Source organism: Pezoporus flaviventris, unplaced genomic scaffold (genome assembly GCF_033815535.1).
Source record: "Pezoporus flaviventris isolate CSIRO_AGI_PZ_B2104156 unplaced genomic scaffold, CSIRO_AGI_Pfla_v1 ptg000233l, whole genome shotgun sequence".
NCBI lineage: Eukaryota > Metazoa > Chordata > Aves > Psittaciformes > Psittacidae > Pezoporus > Pezoporus flaviventris.
In genome coordinates, this window is record NW_026892781.1 from 11,257 (window position 1) to 33,728 (window position 22,472).

At 41.7% G+C, this 22,472-nt stretch overlaps 1 protein-coding gene across 4 annotated transcripts; it reads left to right on the plus strand.

Moving 5' to 3' along the window:
* Positions 1–6,832: 6,832 nt before the first annotated feature.
* LOC133263038 (zinc finger SWIM domain-containing protein 6-like) lies at positions 6,833–16,154 on the plus strand. Of its 4 annotated transcripts, XR_009741429.1 has the most exons (3): positions 6,834–7,507; positions 11,668–11,806; positions 15,580–16,154. XR_009741429.1 is itself a non-coding variant. In XM_061442659.1 (2 exons), the coding sequence occupies exons 1-2, from the start codon at positions 6,949–6,951 to the stop codon at positions 15,587–15,589; spliced, it is 573 nt and encodes a 190-aa protein (XP_061298643.1). In that variant the 5' UTR covers positions 6,833–6,948; the 3' UTR covers positions 15,590–16,154. The 4 variants fall into 4 exon arrangements, 2 of the variants coding, with proteins under 2 accessions (XP_061298643.1, XP_061298642.1); XM_061442659.1 differs by lacking the exon at positions 11,668–11,806 and having other exon boundaries at positions 6,833–7,511; XM_061442658.1 differs by lacking the exon at positions 15,580–16,154 and having other exon boundaries at positions 11,668–12,174.
* The last annotated feature ends 6,318 nt before the right edge of the window (positions 16,155–22,472 follow it).

Consider the following 22,472-nt stretch of genomic DNA (forward strand, 5'->3'; position numbering starts at 1 on the left):
TCCCTCTGATCATCATCCAAACGAAGCATGAACTTTGATGAAACCAGACGAGCTCAGCAGCGACCAGATGAGTTCAGCAGTTTCATCAGCAGGCAACAATCCAACACTACACACCGTCTCTCCTGCCCTGAAAGACAATTACAGGAGATGGAGGCTGACATCATGGACTGAATCAATTCAGCAATTTATATAATTCAGGGAACTTAACCTATGAAATAAAAGTGGAAAAAATAATATTTAAGACATGTATTTCACCTATTGATGTCATGGAAAATGCTAGTATCATACCTTTTAAGTGAAGAGCTTCTGCATGGCTACCAGTGAATCTCACCCGAGAATGGGAAAGAGAAGGAGGTTTAGATCACTTTGTTCAATTGTTACAAACGGATATTCAAGACAGAAAGCACAGAATTAAGTGTTTTATAGGTTGGTTTTTATCTGCTATAATATCGGCTATTGTAATATTAGCTGCTGCATCTACGGCTATTGCATCACTAACAAAATCAGTAAAAATGGCTCACACTGTTAGCCAGGCTTTGCAAAATGTCACTAATGAACTTAGTATTCAAACCACTATTGATGAACAGATAATGATTTGTTTATATGCTTTAGAATCTGCAATATTATGGTTAGGAGATAAACAAGAAGCTTTGTGTATACATATATCTCTACAATGTGACTGGGAATTCCACAAGCAGGATACGTATTTTACCTTGTTACCTTGAAACCAGTCTATACACGGATGTGATATAGTTAAAAAAACATATTCAAGGGGCATTTGATACTAATCTGCATAACAGAATCAATGCTCTCAAACAAGAGCAATTAAAAAACCTACAAAGAATGCAAACAACATCAGTTCTAGAAACCTTAAGAGATGACCTTTCATGGATAAATCCGAAAAATTGGTTTTCAGGGTTAAATTTACGAACTTGGGTATTTCTAGCTATCAGATTATTGTTTACAGTAATTTTTATAGTACTCTTGGGAATAGCTATTAACGTAACACGTGTCATCAAAATTAAGCACAAGCAGATCATGTTTATGATGTTGCTAAAAACAAAAAAGGGGAATTGTGGGAATATAGGTGACCTGCCAAAAACCTCAGGCAGTCGAAGATGTGAGGGGTGTAACCAGAACAGCCATAAAATATCACAAATGTGAATAACAAACGGTGGTATGCAGCATATCCTGCACAGGAGGACATGAACTAATAAACAAAGATAATGTGAATTTTAGTGTTGGAACTGATCAAAGCTTAGCTAGTACAAAAACAAGGATAACAGCTGAATAGTTAAGAACTAAAAATAGCTTGTCTAAAAATAGATTGTGTGATTTTGCATAAATATGGCAAGATGCTCAGTAAAAGTTGATTCAGTCTGCACACACATTCTGTCTCCATCTCATACTTCGCTGCAGAACTCGACCATCTCATGATTGCTACAACCAAGGCTGCCCTGGAGCGTCACATTTCCAACAGGCCCTTCCCTGTTGGTGAGCATGAGGTCAAGTATGGGACCTCTCCTTGTCGGCTCCTCTATTGCAGAAGGAAGTTGTCTTCCACACAATTGAGGAACCTCCTGGATTGCTTGCGCCGGGCCGTACCATCCCTCCAACAGATATCAGGATGGCTGAAGTCCCCCATGAGGACAAGGGTCTGTGAACGTGAGGCTTTTCCTATTTATCTATAGAGTGCTTCATCCACAGAGTCCTGTTGATCAGGCAGTCTGTAATAGATCCCCACAGTAATGTCTCCCAAAGCAATAAAAAAGTAATCTTTACACCAAGACTTAGAAATTCTGAATCTTCTAAACAAGTTCAATATGTTAAATTTTAAGAAGTCACTTTCAGATTATCCTTTTACTTGTAACAGTGATGCTTTTATCCCTAGTAACTTAGTAGTGAGCTAAACTGTCTCAACAGATATCCCAATGCAAGGCATCTTATAAGGAAGAAATAATTCATTCTTGGGGTCTGTTTTCAATAAATGTAAACTGAATGTGTTCATTCCTTGAGGAGATACAGAGCAGCATTATTTCACAGAGCTCTGGGACTTTGGCATGCACAATGCCCTCCCCTTCAGTCTGTCTCAGAATGACTTCACACATCAAATATCAAGCTACAAAAAGGCAGAGGACACAGAAATGAATGCCAAGAGGATTTAGATCAAATGAGGATGTTTGTATCTTTTCATTACTATATAATACTGGTAAAGCACACTTAGTATTTTAATTTCCTAAATGCTTTTAGAGTGTAGCCTCTAAGTCCAGTTTTGGTATCATCATGGAATTTAATTAGAATAAAAAGCTGTACTTTGAAAGGTCTTATCCAGTGTTGCTGGTTTATTTTCACTTTAATAAGGGACTCCAAAGAGCTGTCAATATTTACCCTAGGGTATTTGATTTAAAAGGTTACTAAAAGCAAATGTTCTATTTTTAACTCCTTATATTAAAAAGTTTCTGAATGCAATGAAAGAAACAATTTAAGGAAACGTTGTAAACCCAAAGATATTGATCAAGCACAATACTTTCTTCATTGACCAATCTTAAGATGGTAAAATTCATCAACACTCATCACTACTTTTCTTTTTTTTCTGCATTTGAATTTCCACAGTCATTACACTGCAAAGTATAGTTATATTCACTACCTTTACCTACAGCAGTGTTTTTCAAGCTTTCAAATGATAAATGATAGAGTACATTTAAAATCCATAAAACCTATAGCTTTCTTATGAGAACTGAAGAGCTTAATTATTTAAAAAGCTTAAAGAAACATGTTAAAAAGGCCTTGCCTTGGCATTTTAAATCCAGCTGTTTCAGTAGGCTCATCAGTCATTTTCTATTTGATCTCTCTAGTCTCCTTTCCTGAGTTTTTTTCCTCTTTATCTCTGACCTCCTACCCTTCGAGTGAATGAATCTGGACTCCTGTTCAGTTTAAATGCTATGACTCCTCTCAATGGTTGTCGGTTTTGTTCTCATCTTTCCAGATAAGTTTTAACCACCAGGGTGACTTGTACTGGCCAGCATCAGGTTGTCTACAATCCATTTTTCTACATTTAGACCATTGTTTGCTTCATACAAACACAACTGTGCATCTGTATGTGCTCTTTTAAATTACCACAACTGGTAGAATGCTCAATCCCTGGTATAACTGGAATGACCAAAAATTACTGCAAGTGGCCTAATGCTTTGAAACACTGTTAAGAATGAATTTTACTGAGTGATGGCCAAGGGTATTTTTCCAAGTAGCTCATAAAATAGGCTTTGATCATGAGGAAGAAGTTAACCAAGTCAAGGTTGTTGTTTTGCAGCCATTCTTTCCTCTCTGGGTAGCTCTGGAATACAGACCTCCTAAAACCATGAGGCAGAAAAGGAGGAAATGAATGCTCACCTCAGCAAGGTCTTTCCACACGAACATCCACTGAAAGAAAAAAATAACTATAAAGTTAAATATAGCTCAGGAATGGCTTTAACACATTTTAATTTCTTCCCTGGAATTAACACATCTCACTTGCTTTGGGAAAGTTAATGGAGCTCAAAGGACAATAGTAGCAGGACAAAGGATTTTCAGACTCCAATTATAATTTGCAAGCTATTATGGAGCTACACCAATGCAGAGGGAGCCCAAGGAGAAGCATACCTGGTGCTTATGGCAGAATTTCAAGAGCAAAGATGCCGTTACCTCTTCATGTATTCCCTAGCCCAGAAATGAATAAAAGCCTTCAACAGCATCCTGTGAAGTTATTAATATTCATAGACTGAACGGAAAGTAGTTATTCCTGCTGAATAGTAGATTGATTAAAAAAGGTGGATCTATAAGCTTTTCCATCTGCTTATCTCTGGGATTTCTTAAGTGAATTTGATAATTTCTGCCTATATCTGAAGCAACAGAGAACGAGTAAGTTGAGATAACTGACACATGGGCTACTTCTGCTTATTATAGAAGTTCTTTTTCTCCCCCCCCCCTCCCGGGTGTAGCTTTCATTCTTCTTATTTCTCAATTTTTATTGTAAAGCTTCTTTACTATGACAGTAAGAATTCCTTTATTGGCATTAGTGTTACTTTTATTGCAGCAGGTGGTTAACAGCTGGTAAAGAACAGACATTACCCAGTTTAGAAGAGTATTTTTACTGACTTGCTAGACACTTGCTTAAAACAGAAATAGTTATATATGAACACAGAAGAAAAATTGCTTCAGAATGTAAGCAATTATTTACACAGCATAAGTGGTGGCGTGAAAGTTAAAAAAAATTTCCCTCTGCTCTTGTACACATGCAATCATGAAGTTCTTCATTTTTTAACTTTATATATATTCCCTTTCTCTGCTCTCAGAAATACTGAAATCAATACCAGATTAATAGCAAAAGAAAGTACTACATCTTCATCTCTTGCTTGCAGCATTCAAGCTCCCAAATACCTCAAATTTAGTTGAAGTATATAAATCCAGTTGTCATGGTTTAAACCCAGCTGGTAACACAGAACCACACAGCTGCTGAGACAAGGGGGGGGGGGGGGGGAACAAAATCACAAAATGGAATATAGAAATCTTTAGAATTAGTTTTAAGTAATGTTAAGTTTGAAGGCTTTGTAACAGTAGCAATGGAAAATTACTGAAGTGCATGATACATAGAGAAAAAGATTATATAGAGTGCAGCTAGAGAACATACTGAGAATTCTCACAAGATAAATCGTTGTAGTTGACATAGTTTTAAGAAAAAACAGTCTAGAAGAACAGGACACAGGATAAGGAGTATCTGGGAACGGCAGGTGTCCAGGATGGGCTACAGTTAAACTAACTGATAAGTAGGAGGATAGGAGGATTATTATGTCTCTGGTGCTAACGAACCAATTAAACTGGTATGAGCATCTACTGTGCATGCTTCAAAGGCTGCCAGAAGTGATGAAGATTGCTGGAGGAAGTAAACGACCCTCAGAGACCACCACCACAATTCTGTACGCATGCGAGGAACTCTCTGGAAAACGATGTAATCCATACGTAGCCTCATGAATATGTAAATATGTATGTATGCCCAGTGGATATAAAAGGACGGCTTGTGTGGCAATTGGGGTGATACACGCTAGGTAGAGCTATCCCCCGTGTCTCTCGGCGCCGCAATAAAGAATACCTACTTGTCAGCTTGAAAACTTTGTTGGCGAGTTTGTTCCTGGAGTTTTCTCCGTATCACTGGTCACTCACCCCCCAATTAAAACATTGGTGTGTTACCAGCAGTTTTCTCAGACTGAAGCCAAAACACAGCACTGCACCAGCTACTAGGAAGGAGAAAAAAATAACCATTACAGCTGAAACCAGCACACCAGTAGATCACTTGTAAAATATATGCAGAAAAGTGAAGAAGATGCCAGTTAAGTATCCCAGCAAAGTATCTGTGAATTTATGAAACTGGCATCTCAAGAGTAACATATTTGCTCTGTGGCAACTGCGAGCATTACACACCACACTCCTTGCTAAAAATTAACTGGGACAGATGGCCAACATCAGGTGTTTTACAGACCCTTCCGACACAAAAATAAACGCAACATGTTAATTGTGTTCAGTTTACTCAGCGTGGGTCATAGCACAGAGCCCTTCACCTTGGGCTACTGGAGCAGTTCCAAGCCAGACCACCTGCAAATTGAGCTGGTCACGTGGAGCTCACACTGGACTGCAACTCACGCTTCCAAGGACCGGCCCGGGTGCAAACATATAACATGAACTTTCTGTTTTCATACAGGAGGTGCTCAAACCCCCTTATAATCCTCGTGACCCTTCTCTGGACTTGCTCTAACAGCTCCATGTCCTTCTTATGTTGTGGACACCAGAACTGCCCACAGTACTCCAAGTGGGGTCTTACAAGAGCAAAGTAGAGGGGCAGGATCACCTCCTGCTGGTCATGCTCCTTTTGACTCAGTCCAGTATACAGTTGGTTTTCAGGGCAGCAAGTGCATGCTGTTGTTAAATTTCTCATCGGCCAACACCCCCATAATCCTTCTCCACAGGGCTACTCTGAATCACTTCTCTGCCCAACCTGTAGCTGTGCCTGGGATTGCTCCAACAATGCACTTTGCATTGTTGAACATCCTGCAGCCCAATGACCATAGCTATTACAGTGCGTCTAATAGAACGGAAAGTTTAGTTCCTCCAAAGGCATGCGTGCCCCAGTGTCGTTTTCCCTCTACATTTATTCTCTAAAGTGTTACATATGCAATAGGTTACACAGCACACCTATACATATTCATATCTTTTTCCCGCTTCATATTATAATGAGCTAAAGCTTCCTTCACGCCTGCGCAGTGCCTCCTGGTGGTCGTGGGCAGGGGTCTTGAGATGAAGTAAACGAGTCTTCCTCACTCTTGAACTTTTCACCTTCGTCTTGTATGCATGCTTAGTAGTCCCCTGGCTTCCGTTCAAACCACAGTTCCAGTCTCAGCTGGGTCTTCACCAGGTGTATGGTATTGCAAGTAGAAACTTTGACCACCAGTTCCCCTTATCTCATGTTCTTTCCTTTCTTACACAAGTTTACATTAAACACCAGCTGCACTTTTAGACAAATACTTATTGTTAACTAAAGAGATAGAAGGTAATCAGAAGAATAACATAGGTTTAACATTCGGTTATTAATTCACGCCCCCTATCATTCCCACCAGGAGCGCAAAACACTCTCAGGCTTGCGCTCGTGATATCAGCAGGGTGGGAGTAAAGGCGACACATCGATACGGCATCGCGCGCCAGAAGCGGGCGCACTATTTCCGACCAGCACAGACCAAACCTTTCTTGGTTTATGTCTGTGGTGCCGATTTGCATAAGGTTTCGCCCCCCATCGTGAGCAAGGTGGCTGGTACCGCCTCCTGCTGCCATGTAAGAGAAGAGGGGGCGTAAGCCACGGGTGTCTTCCTGGTGTCGTTTATAGGGTACAGTCACTTCCGCTATCCACTTAGAAGTGGCGTGATCATGGCGGAGCGTGGTCATCTTCCTCCCCTCACCAAGCACCTCTGCTGCAGACCCGGCTATGGCTCAGGGTGCAGGCCAGGCCAGCGGGTGGCCAGCACTGGACTCAGTAGTGGGGCGCTCTGCGTCGGATCCTCCTCTGCAGCTGCTGCTGCTGCAGCTGCTGCTGCTGCTGCAGCAGCCACAGCAGCAGCAGCCGCTGCCGCCCTGGGGCTGCTGCCTCTCGGCAAAACCCAGAGTCCCGACTCCCTACTGGACATCGCGGCTCGCAAGGTGGCGGAGAAGTGGCCCTTCCAGCGGGTGGAGGAGCGCTTCGAGAGGATTCCAGAGCCGGTACAGCGTAGGATCGTCTACTGGTCCTTCCCCCGCAGCGAGAAGGAGATCTGCATGTACTCCTCCTTCAACACCGGTGCCGAGGACCCCGCCATCACCCCCAGAGTGGCTACCGCCGGCACTGCGCCCGGTGGGGGCGCGGACACCGCCGCCGCCGAGAACCGCCTGCCCTTCCGTAGGGGCATCGCTCTGCTAGACGGCGGCTTTGTCGATAACGTCTTGCAAGTCGGTGAGTCACCGGCCGGGACCGCACTGCGGAACTGTGCCGCTGCTACAGGGGCAGGGCGCCGCTAGCCTCCTCAGCCGCGGATCTCCCCCTGCGCGTTACCCGTCTGCCATCCGGGGAGCTGCCTCCCTTCCTGCGCCCCCCCGGTGGTCGGAGCTCCCCCGCCTCCTTAGCTCGCCCCGGCAGCCCCTCGGGGGCTGCCCCACTCTCTCGGCCCGGCCTGCACGAACCGTTCACTCCCAGACTGTAATTCAGGCCGGGCAACTTCCTCTGCCAGTATGCTCCTCGCATTCAGAATATGAAATAAACCCTTCGCCCCGCTCCGTGACACATCCACGGCTCCCGCCGCTAGCACCCGGCCTAGTATCCGACAAGTGGGCTGAATACTCTCCTCTCCGCCTGTCCCTTTAACTCCACCGATGTGTCGTGCCCCTTCCCTGTAATCCCGTTTGGCTTTGCTCCTTCACACCACCCACTCTTGATAATCCAAATCATTACCATGCCCCGAGCCACAACAGTGAGGAGATACCACCACACCTCCCCCGGGACCGCCGGTGGAAATGAATCAGCAGAAGGTGGCTGGTGGGGGAAGAGGGTGGGATGTACCGTGGTCCAAAATAAAAGAGGGTGCGAGAGCCCAGGAACAGTTGTGCAGTGATAGGGGAAAGGAAAGAGAGTGAGCCACAAACAAAGGCATTTCTAGCGCAGCGGCGACGAGCCAGAGGGTGGGGGTGTGGTTCGCCTAAACCCCGCCACCGAGGGGTGGGGGGCGCGCGCGTCGGAAAGACCCCGGATTAGGGGTGACGGCATAGAGGGGCCCACAAGTTATTTTGGGATGAGCCCTTTCATAACAACGGCGAGGTAAGGAGGAAGGTGTTGTTTTTCCTCCTCCTGGAACAATCCTTTTCTCCTTCCACCACTGCCCCCACGCCCGGTGGCCGCCGGCGCTCTTCACCCCTTGTGAGCTGGTGCCCCCGGTTAGCTCTTCCCTGCTTCCTTTTAAAGGGTATTGGAGGTTGGTGCTCTCTTCCGCGATGGAAGGTCTGCCTGGGGTGGAGAGGGGGCTCCGTTCCCCGGCCGCAAGTACCCCCCAGTCTGGGCGGTGATGGCCCCATGGGAAGGGATTTACAGCTTCTGTGGAAAACTTCGGCCTAGGAGTGGTGTGTTTGCACTTCATGCGGTCTGGGTGTACAGAGCGTATCGCCGTGCGGCGATGCCTCGAGGATGAGGCAGAGGTAACGACGACGATGACTGGGCACTTTGTTCTCATTTTCATGTTTATTTGTGTTCTTTTCGGTTTTCTGTTTCCCCCTCCTCCGAAAGGGGGAACCAGACAAAAGAGACTGAAAATATTGCTTCTTACAGCCGGCTCGACAGTAGTTGGGCAGGGCGGTACGGCCCTATGCTGGGCCGGACCGTCACCTCATGGTGACTCAGCTGTGGTTGCTGCTCGTCTTTTGTTCTCAGCGCCGTATGGGGCTGAGCCGGCCTGAGTTGTGGAGGCGGCGGTGCCGGTACTGCTGCTCAAGGTCGGAGTGTGCTAGGTTCCCTTAGGTTTTCACTTAGCAGGCAGTATGCAAACGTGCCTTCTGCTTTCCGAAGGGAGGCTCTGTTGCTGTTCTTCGGTTAAGCGCCCTTTCGTCTGCCTAGGTGGAATTCGGCTTTAGCCTTAAGGGTTTAAGAAAGGTGGTGGTTTTTTTTTTTTTAATTAGCTTTCTTATAAATTTAATCTTTTGTCTTTCTCCCCTTTTCTCTCGTTCTGAGGTGCATCTGTGCTTCCTCAGGACTGGCAAAACCAGAAGTAAGGTGCTTTTAATTTTGTTGACAATGCTGAGTTTTATTTTTTTTATTCCCTTTTGCTTGCACTTGATTCTGTTTGTAAGTAATGAAGAATGACAGGATTGTACATACCGAGGGTTTCTTGGCTGATTAAATTTAAGCTAAGAATTCACTGTGGAAATGAAATGAAGTGGTGATAAATAAAAGATATGCAGTTTTTTATAGGATGCCCAGTGTGAGCTTGGCTTTGCTTGCTTTCAGCAGTGGAATAGGCCCCAATGAGTAGTTGTGAAAGAAAAAAGGAAGGTATCCTTTTGCATAGCTTCAAAAGGAATAATGTTGGCAAGGGTTAATGTGAAGAAAGAAAATATGTATAAATACAACTGAAGTGTTGACTGCTGCTTCTGGACCCCTTAACTGCATTCCAAACAAATGCTGTGCCTACTGCTGAAAATACGTTTGGTTTTAACTTTATGCTAGCCTTCTTTGAAAGGCTACGCAAAAATAGTAGTGGAAGCTGGTGATATGAAACATGTCAGTTGTATTAAGGGCATTGTCCAAATGCTTCTTCAACACTCACAGGCATGGGGCATTGTTCCTGTTGTATTTGACATTGCTGCTGCCTCACCTTGAGTACTGTGTGAAGTTCTGGGCCCCAACAATTTAGGAAGATTGTTCAGGTCCTTGAATGCTTTTGGAGGAGAGCAACAAAGCTGGTGAAAAGGTTGGAAGGCATGTCCTCTGAGGAGTGGCTAAGGACTCCGGGTTTGTCTAGTTTGGAGAAAAGGAGGCTGAGGGGTGACCTCATTGCTCTTTACAGCTTCCTGAGGGGGAGAAGTGGAGATGGAAGTGCTGATCTCCCTGGTATCCAGTGACAGGACACTTGGGGATGGTTCAAAGCTGTGCCGGGGAGGTTTAGACTGGATATTAGGAAGCATTTCTTTACCAAGGGGATGGCCAAACACTGGAACAGGCTTCCTAGAGTAATGGTTGATGCCCCAAGCCTGTCAGCATTTAAAGGTATTTGGACAATGCCCTTAATAATATGCTCTAATTTTTAGTCAGGCAGTTGGACTAGATTTATTTTTTTTTATTATTTTTTTTTAAATGTATTGTCAGTCACTTCCCATCAGTTTTTAAAGCAAGGACTCTTATTTTCTGTAGAAGCTTTATATTGGGTTGACCTAACAATTTTTCATAATTTCTTTTGTGTTATTTTCCTGTTTCTCACGTTTAATTTTTCCCCTAATTTTAGGGCTCTCCTTGCTCCTAAGTAAGCTCTGAAAATTGATTTATTTCAGTTTAGGAAAGCAATTCTATCTCTGTATATGATCAGATGTTTTGGTATGTAGCAATTCCTGAATTTGAGCCAGTTGTCATGCTAGCAATTGATGCTTGTGCACATGCACTCTCTCTGCACTCCAACTTTTAGATGAACAGTTAACTAAAAGCAAAATCTGTTTGTGATGGTAGGCTGAAGCAATTTAAAAGTTAGCATTGGGCAATTTTTTTTTCCTTAAAAACAATTGGTTGTAGTTTTTTGCCATTTATTTGCTTTTTTTAAATGAACCTATTAAAATTGAACCCTTACATAAGACAGGTAAAGTTATAATTAAAAAAAAAAAACAACAAACCCAACACAGAATGTTAACACTAAAAATAACCACAAAAAAACTCCCACCAAACCCAAAACCCCCCACCCTACTTAGGGTGGAAGTATATAATTATGAACAGCAGTTTTTACTGGTGAAGGATAAAGTATATTATGTGGTACACTATAAGATATATAAGCATGGGTTCAATTTTAATGTCACCTGCTATCCAGGTAATCTAGTTGTTATGTTAAGGCAAATCCTGAAGTTTTGTAGTAGTTTAAGTATGAGTGCAAAGTTATGGTAGTATAAGAACGCAGCTGACACCCTTTAACTTACTTTCTCTTTAGATTTTCTTTGTTGATTAGGTAGGAGAATTTAACGCGTTGTTTAAAAAAAAAAACAAACCACAAAAATCTCCCACACTATTTTAACTGACAAATGCTATTCAAATTTATGAATATGCTGTGACAGGAACTAATTCAAAATTTTAAAAAGCTTTCATGTTCAGCAAGGATACAGATTTAATGCAAATTTTGATTGCCTGGAATGCAGTCAACCTGACAGCATATGAATACCTGAGTACTGTCCAACAACTGCATTTGATCTGGGAGATCTGTTTCCTTGGATTATTTTTTTTTTTTCCCTTTTGGCTTGCTATCTAAAACTATGTAAAAAGCTTTTCTTTTCTGGTTGTGTATGCAGCTCTTGACATGGCTTCATAATCTTCTGTGACCTGTATCATTAGAGATGTTGGCTGGTACTGCACACTGGTTTGCATTTTCCTTCTAGCTATGTGCCAATTATGATTTGTGATGCCCTTGAGATGCATTACCATGCTTTTCTCTGATGAGGTAGCAATATGCATCCAGTCTTTGTTCCTTTGACCCCACTATTGAAGACCAGGATGTCTAGAAAGCTTGTGATGTAAGTCACTACTTTAATTTTTTTTTTTTTTCTGATTTAATTCTGCAAATGTGCAAGCAGACCAGAGGAGCATAGACTTCTAATAGTAACTGAAATGTAGAGAATTCCTTTGTGGTAAAGTCAGAACTCATAAAAGGCCTGCTGTAAGAGCTGAGCAATTGTAGAAAATAATTTCATGAATTGTGTTAAATTAGAAAGACTGAAGTGTCTCCTAATGTGTGCTTTTTACCAATGCTTTATTAAACCCTCCTGAAAATTAAAAAATAAAATGTGGAAGATAGGAATCTTTAGCTGCATTTAAAGTATATTTTAAGATAATTGTGATGTGCACCATTGCATGCATAAAAAAAGGGAGCTTTATCTTTTTTTTTTTTTATTCTAACAATTTACTCTATGTTGCAAGTGACTACATTCGACAGTTTTGAAATATCTGAAATTTTTTGCTTTGGAAATGCATGGGAAATGGCTGAGAAGGTCTGACTTGATTGGAAGGGTGCAGTAAAACTTGTCAGTAAGCTTAAATTCACACTAGTAGAACTAGCTGATCAGATAAATCAGAAGCTCATTTACTGAATTAATGTGCTGAAAATTCAGGTGATTTAGCTTTTGTCCTGCTTTATTTAACAGTCTGCCTGTTAATCTTGACATTGTTAATTGGTGTCAGACCTTTAATATGTGATTATTGGAAAAATGGGGGAGAAGGGCACTATAGGCATAAATTTCACAGTAGTGGGGATTAAATTTTTTTTTTGGGGGGGAGGTTATTGACATTAAAATGATCATTTTAAAGGCTGAGACAATCAAATGTTGCGTAGTTGTATGACTTGTGAGAAGTGAGATCTTTGTACGCATGCCAAGTTTAACTCCTGACTTGTTACTGACAGCTCCATAATAATGCAGATGCAGTATAGAAATTGTGCAGCTGACTACAATGTTTAATTTATACTGACTACTGAAATAAAGAACACTTGACCACTGAGGCACTTAAAATTGGATGAACTTTTATAAAGTGTGTGACAAATTTTCAGTCTGTAATACAGTAGAGGATCAAGTTTGCATGTATTATTTTTGTATTTGTAAACTTGTGTTAAAAGCAGGGGTTTGGGTTGAAGGCTTTTGTCATCACTGTCTCTCTCGGGTTTGTTTTGTTATTCTTAAAGTTTGACTCTTTCCTGTTTTATAGTAGTGGTTTGTATTCTCTCTTCATACCTGTGTTCAGCTGTGTGTGCAAGGCATAGTGGCAGCGCAAACTCTCTTTAGCAATTCATCTTCTAGCTTACCCTTGTCAAGAGCAGCTGGTGAGCTTTATTAGTTTTGAATTTCTATATTCAACTTTCATGGTTTTGACTGGCCTAAGGCTTATAGAGCACTAATTAATATTCAGTGATTAATGATGATATTGATAATGCATTTATGTATAAATAAATACAGATAGTATGGTCTTCAAGTTTTCATATGTTTGGTGTCATTTTTGCCTCTTACCTACAGTTTTGGCCATGAAAGGATGGCAGAAAAAATGACTGTGTTAAGAATTCATTAACAGAAATGTCTACAGATAATCTGGAAAACAGGAGTTAGCAGAGTTGTGTGAAGAACCTTACAGTAAGCTATTGATTACTTGCACAGCAGTTGCCTCAATGAAGCACTTACTTTTCCCCTTTCGTGTTTGAGGAATACAGTACACTGCTTTGGGAGGGTGAAGAAGTAGTCTTAGTAAAACACTTGGGCGACATGGTCTCTAGTGTGAGGTGTCCCTGCCCATGGCAGGGTGTTTGGAACTAGATGATCTTACGGTCCTTTCCAACCCTAACCATTCTATGATTCTATATTTACGAAGTTGACCTCAGTGACCACATTAAGCATGGCTTGTGCTTCTTCAAGACAATTCTACTGAGTCTGGTGATTTTTAAGAGTTCAAGAACAGGGAAAAATCTATGTTCTAAACTAATTGTTTAATATATTACCTCAAGGAAAGAAACCTGGAATGCTTTTATTCTGAAATACTGTTATGAGCAATGACAACTGTCTGTACTGCTGCTATTGTACATGTAAAATGAGTCTTGGTTCCCCCACTGATTTAGGTTGTAAACTGGAACCTTGCAAGCTGACTACAGTTGGTGTCTTGGGGATAAAATATCAGTCCATTATATTCTGTATCTGGATCTAGTGTAGCTATATTACATAGAAGCATGAAACTTCAATTTTGCTTCTTCTAGAGCAGAGGGATGAGTATGACATAAAACTCTTTTTAGATCTTTGTTATTGCAAGCTATGATATGTGAGAGAGTTGTCATGCAGTTGATCAAATCTAAATGCATGAATTTATAGAGGTGAATTCAGCTAAATGTGCCACTAATGTATGAATGGTAGGCAGTGACTAGGGATGGGATTTGATGCAACAGCTACCTTGTCAGTCTGATGGGTTAAGGAAGTTGAGAATAACTTGATTGGTGCTACCTTTAGAAGCAGCATGCCACTTAATTTTACCGACAGTTTTCGGTGATCAAATGTTACGTTGTCATGTATCTTGTCAATAATTTACTGGCTTAATTTCTAGCTAGTTATATAGATGATAAATGTAAGTGGCTGTTTGGCTGGAGTGAACAAGTGCTTAGTAGTAAACAGGAGTTTGGCTCATTGAATAAGATGTACTTAAAGAGAAGAAAGGCAGTAAAATACTGAGTTGACCTTTATAGATGAGAGGCTAGGAAGAGAAGTGGGCAAGTGGCATGCCTGAGATAAGGTAAAGGTCAAAGAACTTCATAAATCCCTGAAGAGGTGTGTTTAAGGAGGATATAGTCTGAATGACTGCTCCCGCTACATGGTCTACTTTCAGTGGGTGAAGGAATGGAAGCTGATACAAAATGAAACAAAGCTTTGAAAATGGAAAGCAGGTTAGCAAACAGTAACTTAGCTGTCCTGTAACTTTTGAAATTGTAAAATATGTTTAAAGTTATGAAGTGGGTGTACTTTTGTTCATTTTAAACCTTACATCCCAATTTAAATTTTATAAATAAGATGTTTCCTTTGTGTGTCAGATACACTCTGTTTTTGCAGAAAGTGTTGACTTATCTATTTGAAGGGTGTTTGTCACACTGTACTTTATCAAAAGTGGAAGCTATTTCTGTTGGGTCATGGTGGGGGCTCCATCATTACAGTGGTAAAACAAAATCATTGGCTTCATTTTGTACAGCTGTTTGAAACAGATTTATTCATAGAGTTAAATATGCATTAGTAAGATCGAATATAACTGAATTTTATTATAAGGTATAGTCAAATTGTGTCTTAATTCTCAGTAGGCAATAAATGGCTTAATTTTAAAGTGTTCTGTATTACAAAAAAAGTAGGTATGTGTGGGTTTGGGTTTGTTTTTTTATTTTTTGTTGTTTTTTTTTGTTTCCCCCTCCATAGTAGTGAATGTGGTACCCAGACTGGAGAAGAACTGAGAGGGTTAGTTTTTGTTTAGTTGGGTTTTTTTTTTGTTTTGTTTTTTGTTTAGGCTATATGTTGTGCTGACCTGGGAATAAGGATGGTGTGTGTGTGCAATATTTGACTAGATAAATGGAAAAAGGTGTGAATTATGAGCATTCATTTCAGTGAATCCTGTCTGTTATGAGGTCCATCATCCCTTCCCTCCTTGAGTAATGAAATGAAGTTAAGAAGTAGAGATTAAGTGTTGAGAAGCATCTACTGAAAGGAGGAAGCAGAGGAGGATGACTGTGCAACGAAACACTGAGCTGTGATATTTTTTTGTTTGTTTTTTTTTTTTTTTTTAAGTAAAAGGTGAGCCACAAAAGCCCATAAAGGTCAGAAGTTCTGGGAGAGTAATCATCAATTTATAGAGGCACTGAAAGGTAAAGGAATATAAATCCTGAAGCATTTCCAGAAAAAATTCCACTGGGGACCTTGGTGAGAGTCATCCCAATATGATGCACTGCACTGGAACCAGCAAAGGCTCAATGGCAGAATCGTTCCAGGCAAGGGCCTTGGTGTACTCAGTTACTTGGCAGATTGATTGGTGTTTGGGCCAGGTAGCATGGAAGGGATAGCATTGCATGTGACTTTGGTAAGGAAATTAATGTTCTGAACCTAGGGATGAGGGAGTGTGGTGTGAAGGAATAAGCAGATCTGCCTGTATTGCAGTTGCTGCCATCTGATGTTGGTTTGAATTATGGTGGGAAGGGTACATTTTCAATGTGGGCTGGTGGTGGGACTGCCGCTGAGGTAGTTTGAGATTTAGTTTTCCATCAGTAGCTGGGTACAAGTAGTGTAAGTTGCCAGGAGCACATTCAGCACAGGTTGGAGGGACTTTTGGCAGGCTCATCCTCTACAGAGCTTGGTGACACCACACTGCTCTCAGCGGTAAGCAGCTCCTTCCTCTTTGATGGGCAAAAGTACTTTGTTCAGTTTCCTTTCCTGTGAAAATGAATAGATTTGTGAGCAGGAGGTTGTTGTGAGGTTTGTTAGTGATGTGTTCTAGGTGTCTAACAGCAGTGTCTAGGGTGGTGGTTACAGCTTGTTAGCCCTGACAAGAGCATGCTGGTGCAGTGATACAGGTACCAGGAGTTGGTGTTATGATGAAAGGGCCTCCATTAACTTAGGCTGTATGTGCCAGCTGTTCAAAGGCTCTTGTACTCGCCTACAAAACCTGGATTGTGTCATAAAAGGTGGTGTGCTGATCAGAGGCCAAGACCAGTAGTCTACAGTCTTTGTAAATACAGATTTAAGGCTAAAATACAAGCCTGATGTCTGTCTTCTTTCTAAGGCTGGTAACCTTAGATTGCCTGACAAAGATTATAAATAAAAGCCATAAACTTTTATTCTGAAAGAAGTTAAAAACTGTATTTCTAATTATAATTTAGCAGTGTTACACTCTTCCCTTTTTCTAGGGAGTGGACACATTCCTCATTGACCAAGCCTGCTGCTGTGAGGAAAGTTGCTGGTGCAGCAGTGTAGTGTGGTTGTAACACTTCCTTGTGAGCATGGGAGTCTTTCTTCAGGAGCCTATTCCAGCAAGCTTGCTCCTTCTTGTCACTTTAACTCCTCCAAAGACAGACTATGAAACAGGCCTAACAAATGAAATACTCTTGTCATTTAATATGGTAAATCAAATTACTCATTTGCTGTGCTGTGACTCATTTACTGCTCTGTACCTCATTGTGTAACTCCTAGAACAGAAAATGCGTATTGCTGTGCTTATCAACTTGTGTTTTGGGAATTATTTTTGTGATTGTCATTTGCAAACTTCACTCACTGTGAAGACCACTGTTTGTCATTCACCTTGAAGTTACATGGTTTCTTTAGGCTGGCTTAAATGCAGCCTGCTGTCAAATGGATGCTGCAGTTCTCAAGTTTGCACTTTGTGCCAGAGTTTGTGGAGCTGTGTGGTGAGCCAGACAACTGGCCTGATTGTGAATTCAGATCTTGCTAGGTGAGTTTTACCTGGTTTATTGTGAAAAAAAAACAACAAACAATTAAAAAAAGTGGTACTGTTCTGTCAAGGGAGAGTAGATTATAAGAGGGGAGTACTGAGAAGTGCAGGACTCATTTCTATGTCAGTCACACTTAGACTGGCTTAAAGTGATCATGAAGCTGGCTACTGCCTGGGGAAAGGAGATGGCTGCTGTGTTTGGGAGTTCACTATTGGCAAAAGGTGGCAAGGTGGCCTGATTGTTCCAGAGATGGCAGCATAGGCCTTTCCTGAGAAGTGATGCATGTTGGGCCTGTATGAGTGAGACATCTGCATCTCTTCATCCATACCTATTTATTCCAATTGTTTATGTTCACTTCTCTCTGTGTCAGCATAGCTGTTGCAGAAGGTGCTTTTTGCCTTCAAAGTTCACATCTTCTTTTGAGACAGTACTTCAGCATGCTTATATGTAACACAGACTTTTGAGGCAGTTTTCCCACTTATACAGTTGTTTATGGACCAAATTATGTGTTTTATGTTTTGTTTTCATTCATAGTTGTTGAATTCAGTTGCTAAAATAAGCATTCACAGCTCTTTGTTTCCTTAGGCTTGCTGTGCCAAAATAGCTAAGAATGAGCTGAAATCTCCTCTTTGTTTCTTGGGCTTTGTGAAATAGGAACTCACTCCTCTGAACAAGATAACAAGGTTTTGAGGGACAAAGTCAGTAAAGCAAAAGCAACAGCACTGGGTGCATGTCCGTAGCCAGAGGCACAAGTGATTAGCATTTGTTATAGGTTTATATACTTTCACTATATAGGCAGGGAATATTATAACTAACTCCCGGAACTTATTATCATAAGTCCCCTCCTCTTGGCATCTGTGCACTGCTCTCCAGTGATTGTGGGCAGGGGTCTTGAGGATGAAGTAAGCAGTCTTCCTCTTGTGAGTAGGGCTCTTCAAGATGAAGTAAGCAGTCTTCCTCTTGTGAGTAGAGCTCTTCAAGATGAAGTAAGCAGTCTTCCTCACAGTGTACTTTTCACCTTTGGCACAGACACCCCAGTAATAGCAAAGCTAGCTGAAACCAGCCATATCTGCAAGTTTCTGATAGCTGGCAAAGGTTTAGAACAGTGTGACCTCTGTACAAAATTTATTGCAAGCAAAACAGGATGGGCAGACAAGGAGTATCCGAAGCTAGCAGATTTTCTGGAGGCACTCCTTCCAATTTAACTGATAAGTAGAAGGATGGTGTAAAATAATTCACGTTTAGTGGGGCCACTAAATCCTGTTATCTCACCACAGACTTACAACACAAACATTGTTCTTTATCTTCTACCTAAGTTAAGTTAAAAGTACTTTAACCCTATGTTTTCCAGGCACTAGCTTTCCTCATATCAAGCTCCCCCCCCCCCCCTCCCCCCCCTTTTCTTTTACTTTTACAAATTCTTTTGCTATGTGGCTCCATTTTGCTCAAGAGTTCTGGCCATTTTCAGCTTGTCTAATCTTGTGTCCTTAGTGAGCTTTGTTTCTGCTATTGGGAACTCATACAGTTATGTCCACATAACAACAGTTATGATTTGTGAAAGCCAATACATTTATGTGTTTATCACAGGCTTTGATCAGTTGCCCCTTGGCAGCTTCACTACAGGCTGCAAGGGTCATGATGATATAGCAGAGATTTCAGTTGGCTTGCATGGCTTTCATTACTGGTAGTAGTGCATGAGAAGGAAATAATGAAACAGGACTTGCAGATCTCAAGCTGAGTTTGTATGGCTGGCATGTAGGGTGGGGGGGAACTTCTTATTGCTTGTAAACTGAGTACTTTTGATATGGGCCTCACTGAGAGTCTAAAATAGCTTTGTGGGGTTCCAGTATCATTACTGCTTCCCCAAGTAGAGCAGCAATTGAGTATAATGTTAGTGCTTTTATTTAACTTCCACAGTGTGGAAGTTAAATGGCAGACAGCTGCTCCAGTAAGTGAGATGTATTTACTGAATTGATCTGTTTTCAGGACTAGAATAAAGCAGGTGTGATCTATTCCAGATGGACTGAACTAACACAGCACTAATCTTGCCCATAACTGGGGGAGGGAAGAAGTGCATTGGAAGCTCCGTCGCATGCGTCTTATTGCTAATGAGTCTGTTTTCAGGGCAGAAATGGTTTCCCTTTACCATAAATGGAGATTTCATGGGGCTTTATGTGGGCCTGTCTGGGAGAGGATGCTTTGGCTTTCTCAACTGCTTGCACTGGGGGGGGGTGGGGGGATATTAAAGTTTATCAACAAAGCTCACTTTCACCAGTAGCCTGTTTCAATGTGGAAGGATTAATCTGGGTTGTTCACTTCCTAGAGCCTTCTTACAGGTCTGTCTAGAGGATTGTGGCTGTTGGATTCTTTTAAAGCATGCATGAGTGAGACAGTCCTTAAGTTGTACAGAGCTTAAGCAAGGTGCTTTATCTCTCTTGGTTGTCTCCTGCTGGAAAGGAGCCTGCATGACCTCCAACCCTAATTGAAGCATCTAGTTTCCCTTCTAACCTTTGTTGGTGGTGTTTATTGTATGTGTTTATCCAGGCTTCTAAACTGAAATTTCCTTATTTGAGGAAGGTGAAGTTACTCAGTCTGTTATCTTTCCTGCTCCATTGCTGCACTGCTAAGAGTCTTTTAAAATTAGATTGCTTCTTTCTGTTAAAGCATGTTTTAGGCTGATGTTCCAGAGTTTGAGGATTCCAGGTGAGAGAAAATGAGAGACAAATAGAGAACTCACAACTAGTTTATTAATATAGGAAAATACAGAGAATCTAATACATACACTCTTCAGAAATATCCTTTACTGTATACCTTACCAACCCCAAGGACCCTGTGAAGATGATCAGGAAGCCAGCTCTGAGGATCGTCATTGTAGTGTGAGGAGGCAGGCTCTACTGTAGCGGTCCTCCCTGTGGAGGCAGCGTTGACCTGGACGGTATGAAGTTCTGCTTCCCTGCATCGCATGAAGCTCAGGCTTTTATACTAACAAAAATGCACATTCATTCTGATGCAGGGGGCCAGCCTACGTCGGAAGAAGTGGCCAGCAATATCTAGAAAGGTCTCCAAGGGTCGGGACTTCTGTGCTTCTGTGAACTGACCATGATTTCCATAAGCCAGGTTTGTTAAAGAAGTATCAGCTTGAACTCCTGTCCACTTAGTGAATGAAGAACAGTCAGGTATTATCAGCCATTCAGCAACAATCTCTCTGAGTAATGCAAGAAGTATTTTAAGTACAGTCAAAAAAGTGTTCACTTTTGAAGTTTGGCTAATCTATATTCAGTGTAAGAAGTGCTGTCCCAAGAAGGGTGAAGGCTTACAGGACATGAGTGGGAGAAGAGGAGAGGAGCAGTGCTTCCTTTATCTTGATGAAAGTCTTAAATTATTTCATCTGCTATGGGTTGATATGTGTACTTTATTATATTTATGCAAATCCAAGATAGTGACACAAATTCAGTTTAATCTAGAAAAAGTATTTTAAGTCACATTTTATTCAGAACCAAATATTGTTGTGTTTTTACTCTGTGGAAATTTCTTTCCCCCCCTCAGTAAAAAAGAGTTTTATTGGAAAGGCATTTAAGAGGGTTAAAAGCCTGGATTTTTTGTGTCATACAGTTGAGTGAGCCTCCTCAAACCTGCCAAACTTAAAACTCTGTGGGATTGATATTTTTTTTAATAGAAAAGACAGCTCATGGTAGATATTCATATTGCAAGTCTGAGTGAAAAATAGTCTATTACTAAAACCTAGAAGAATTTACCTACTTCTTCGCATACAAATTTGCTCACAAGTTCAGAATTTTTCAGAGCTGGTTCAGGAATCTTGACTTGCACTTGCCATCCTTGCCAAAGCCCTCCAGAAGCACTACCTTTGCACAAGATGAAGGTGAGAATGCTGCCTGTGGGTACACAGCCAGAAGCTGCTTGCTGTAATTTCTCCTCTTTGGACCTTTATCTTGCACCTTCCCAAAAGACATCTGACTGCTTGTCTTGGTTTTGGTTGGGATAGAGTTAATTTTCTTCCTAGTAGCTGCTACAGTGCTGTGTTTTGGCGTTAGACTGAGAATAATGTTGCTAACACACTAATGTTTTAGATGTTGCTAAGTAGCACTTACCCTGATCAATGACTTTTCAGTCTCATGCTCTGCTAGTGAGGAGAGGCACAAGAAGCCAGGAGGAAGCAGAGACAGGGCAGCTGACCCAAACTAGCCAAAGGTGTATTCCATAACACAGCATGTCATGCCCAGTATAGAAACTGAGGGGAGTCACCTGGTAGGGACTGATTGCTGCTTGGGTTGGGCTAGGCATTGGTCAGCAGGTGGTAAGCAATTCTATTGGGCATCACTGTTGTTTATTATTTTCTTCTCCCTTTTTAGTTTTATATTCTCTCCCCTTGTTATTTCCCTTAGCAGTATTAGTAGTATTCTTATCTCAACCCATGGGTTTTACATTCTTTTGATTCTCTTCTCCATCCGGGAGGGGGAGGTGAGTGCATGGTACTTACTTGCTGCCTGGGTTTAAACCATGATACTGCTTTCCACGAAGAGGTAAAGTCCTGTGGATTACTTTCCAGTCATTGTTGGGAGACTGCCCACAGAGTCATTTCTTTATGTGCTGAATGTGCCACTAGCCATGTCTTTGCATAGTTTTGTTGCTGCAGTAGGTGTGAAGTTATACAAGGTTGTTTGAGTAGTCTAAGACAACTCTTGGGTTTTTAATTTTGAAGATGTGAGAAAGAGGTCATACTGGGTTCAAATAACTGCTACTACTAAAATTGTTTGTTTCATTTTGTCCATTTTGGTGCTATTTAATTCAGGCCAGAGGGTTCCTGTCAGTTTGTGGTGGGTTGATCTTGGCTGGACACCAGGTGCCCACCAAACTGCTCTATGACTCCCTTCCTCAGCTGGATAGGGGAGAGAAATATAACAAAAGGTTCATGGGTTGAGGTAGGGGCAGGGAGAGATCACTCACCAGTTATTTGTCACAGGCAAAACAGATTTGACTTGGGGAAATTAGTTTAATTTATAAACCCCTTTCCCCCCACCCCTCCCTTCTTCCTGGGCTCAATTTCACTCCCCAATTTTCTACCTTCTCTCCCTGGGTGGTGTAGGGGTATGGGGGTTGTGTTCAGTTCATCAGACATTGCTTCTGTTGCTCCTTCCTCCTTACTCTCTTCCCCTGTTCCAGTGTGGGGTCCCACCCATGGGAGATGGTCATCCATGAAGTTCTCAAATGTGGGTCCTT

Excerpts from the sequence above, each read along its gene's own strand:
- LOC133263038 (XM_061442658.1), top strand. The coding sequence starts at position 6,949 with ATGGCGGAGCGTGGTCATCTTCCTCCCCTCACCAAGCACCTCTGCTGC.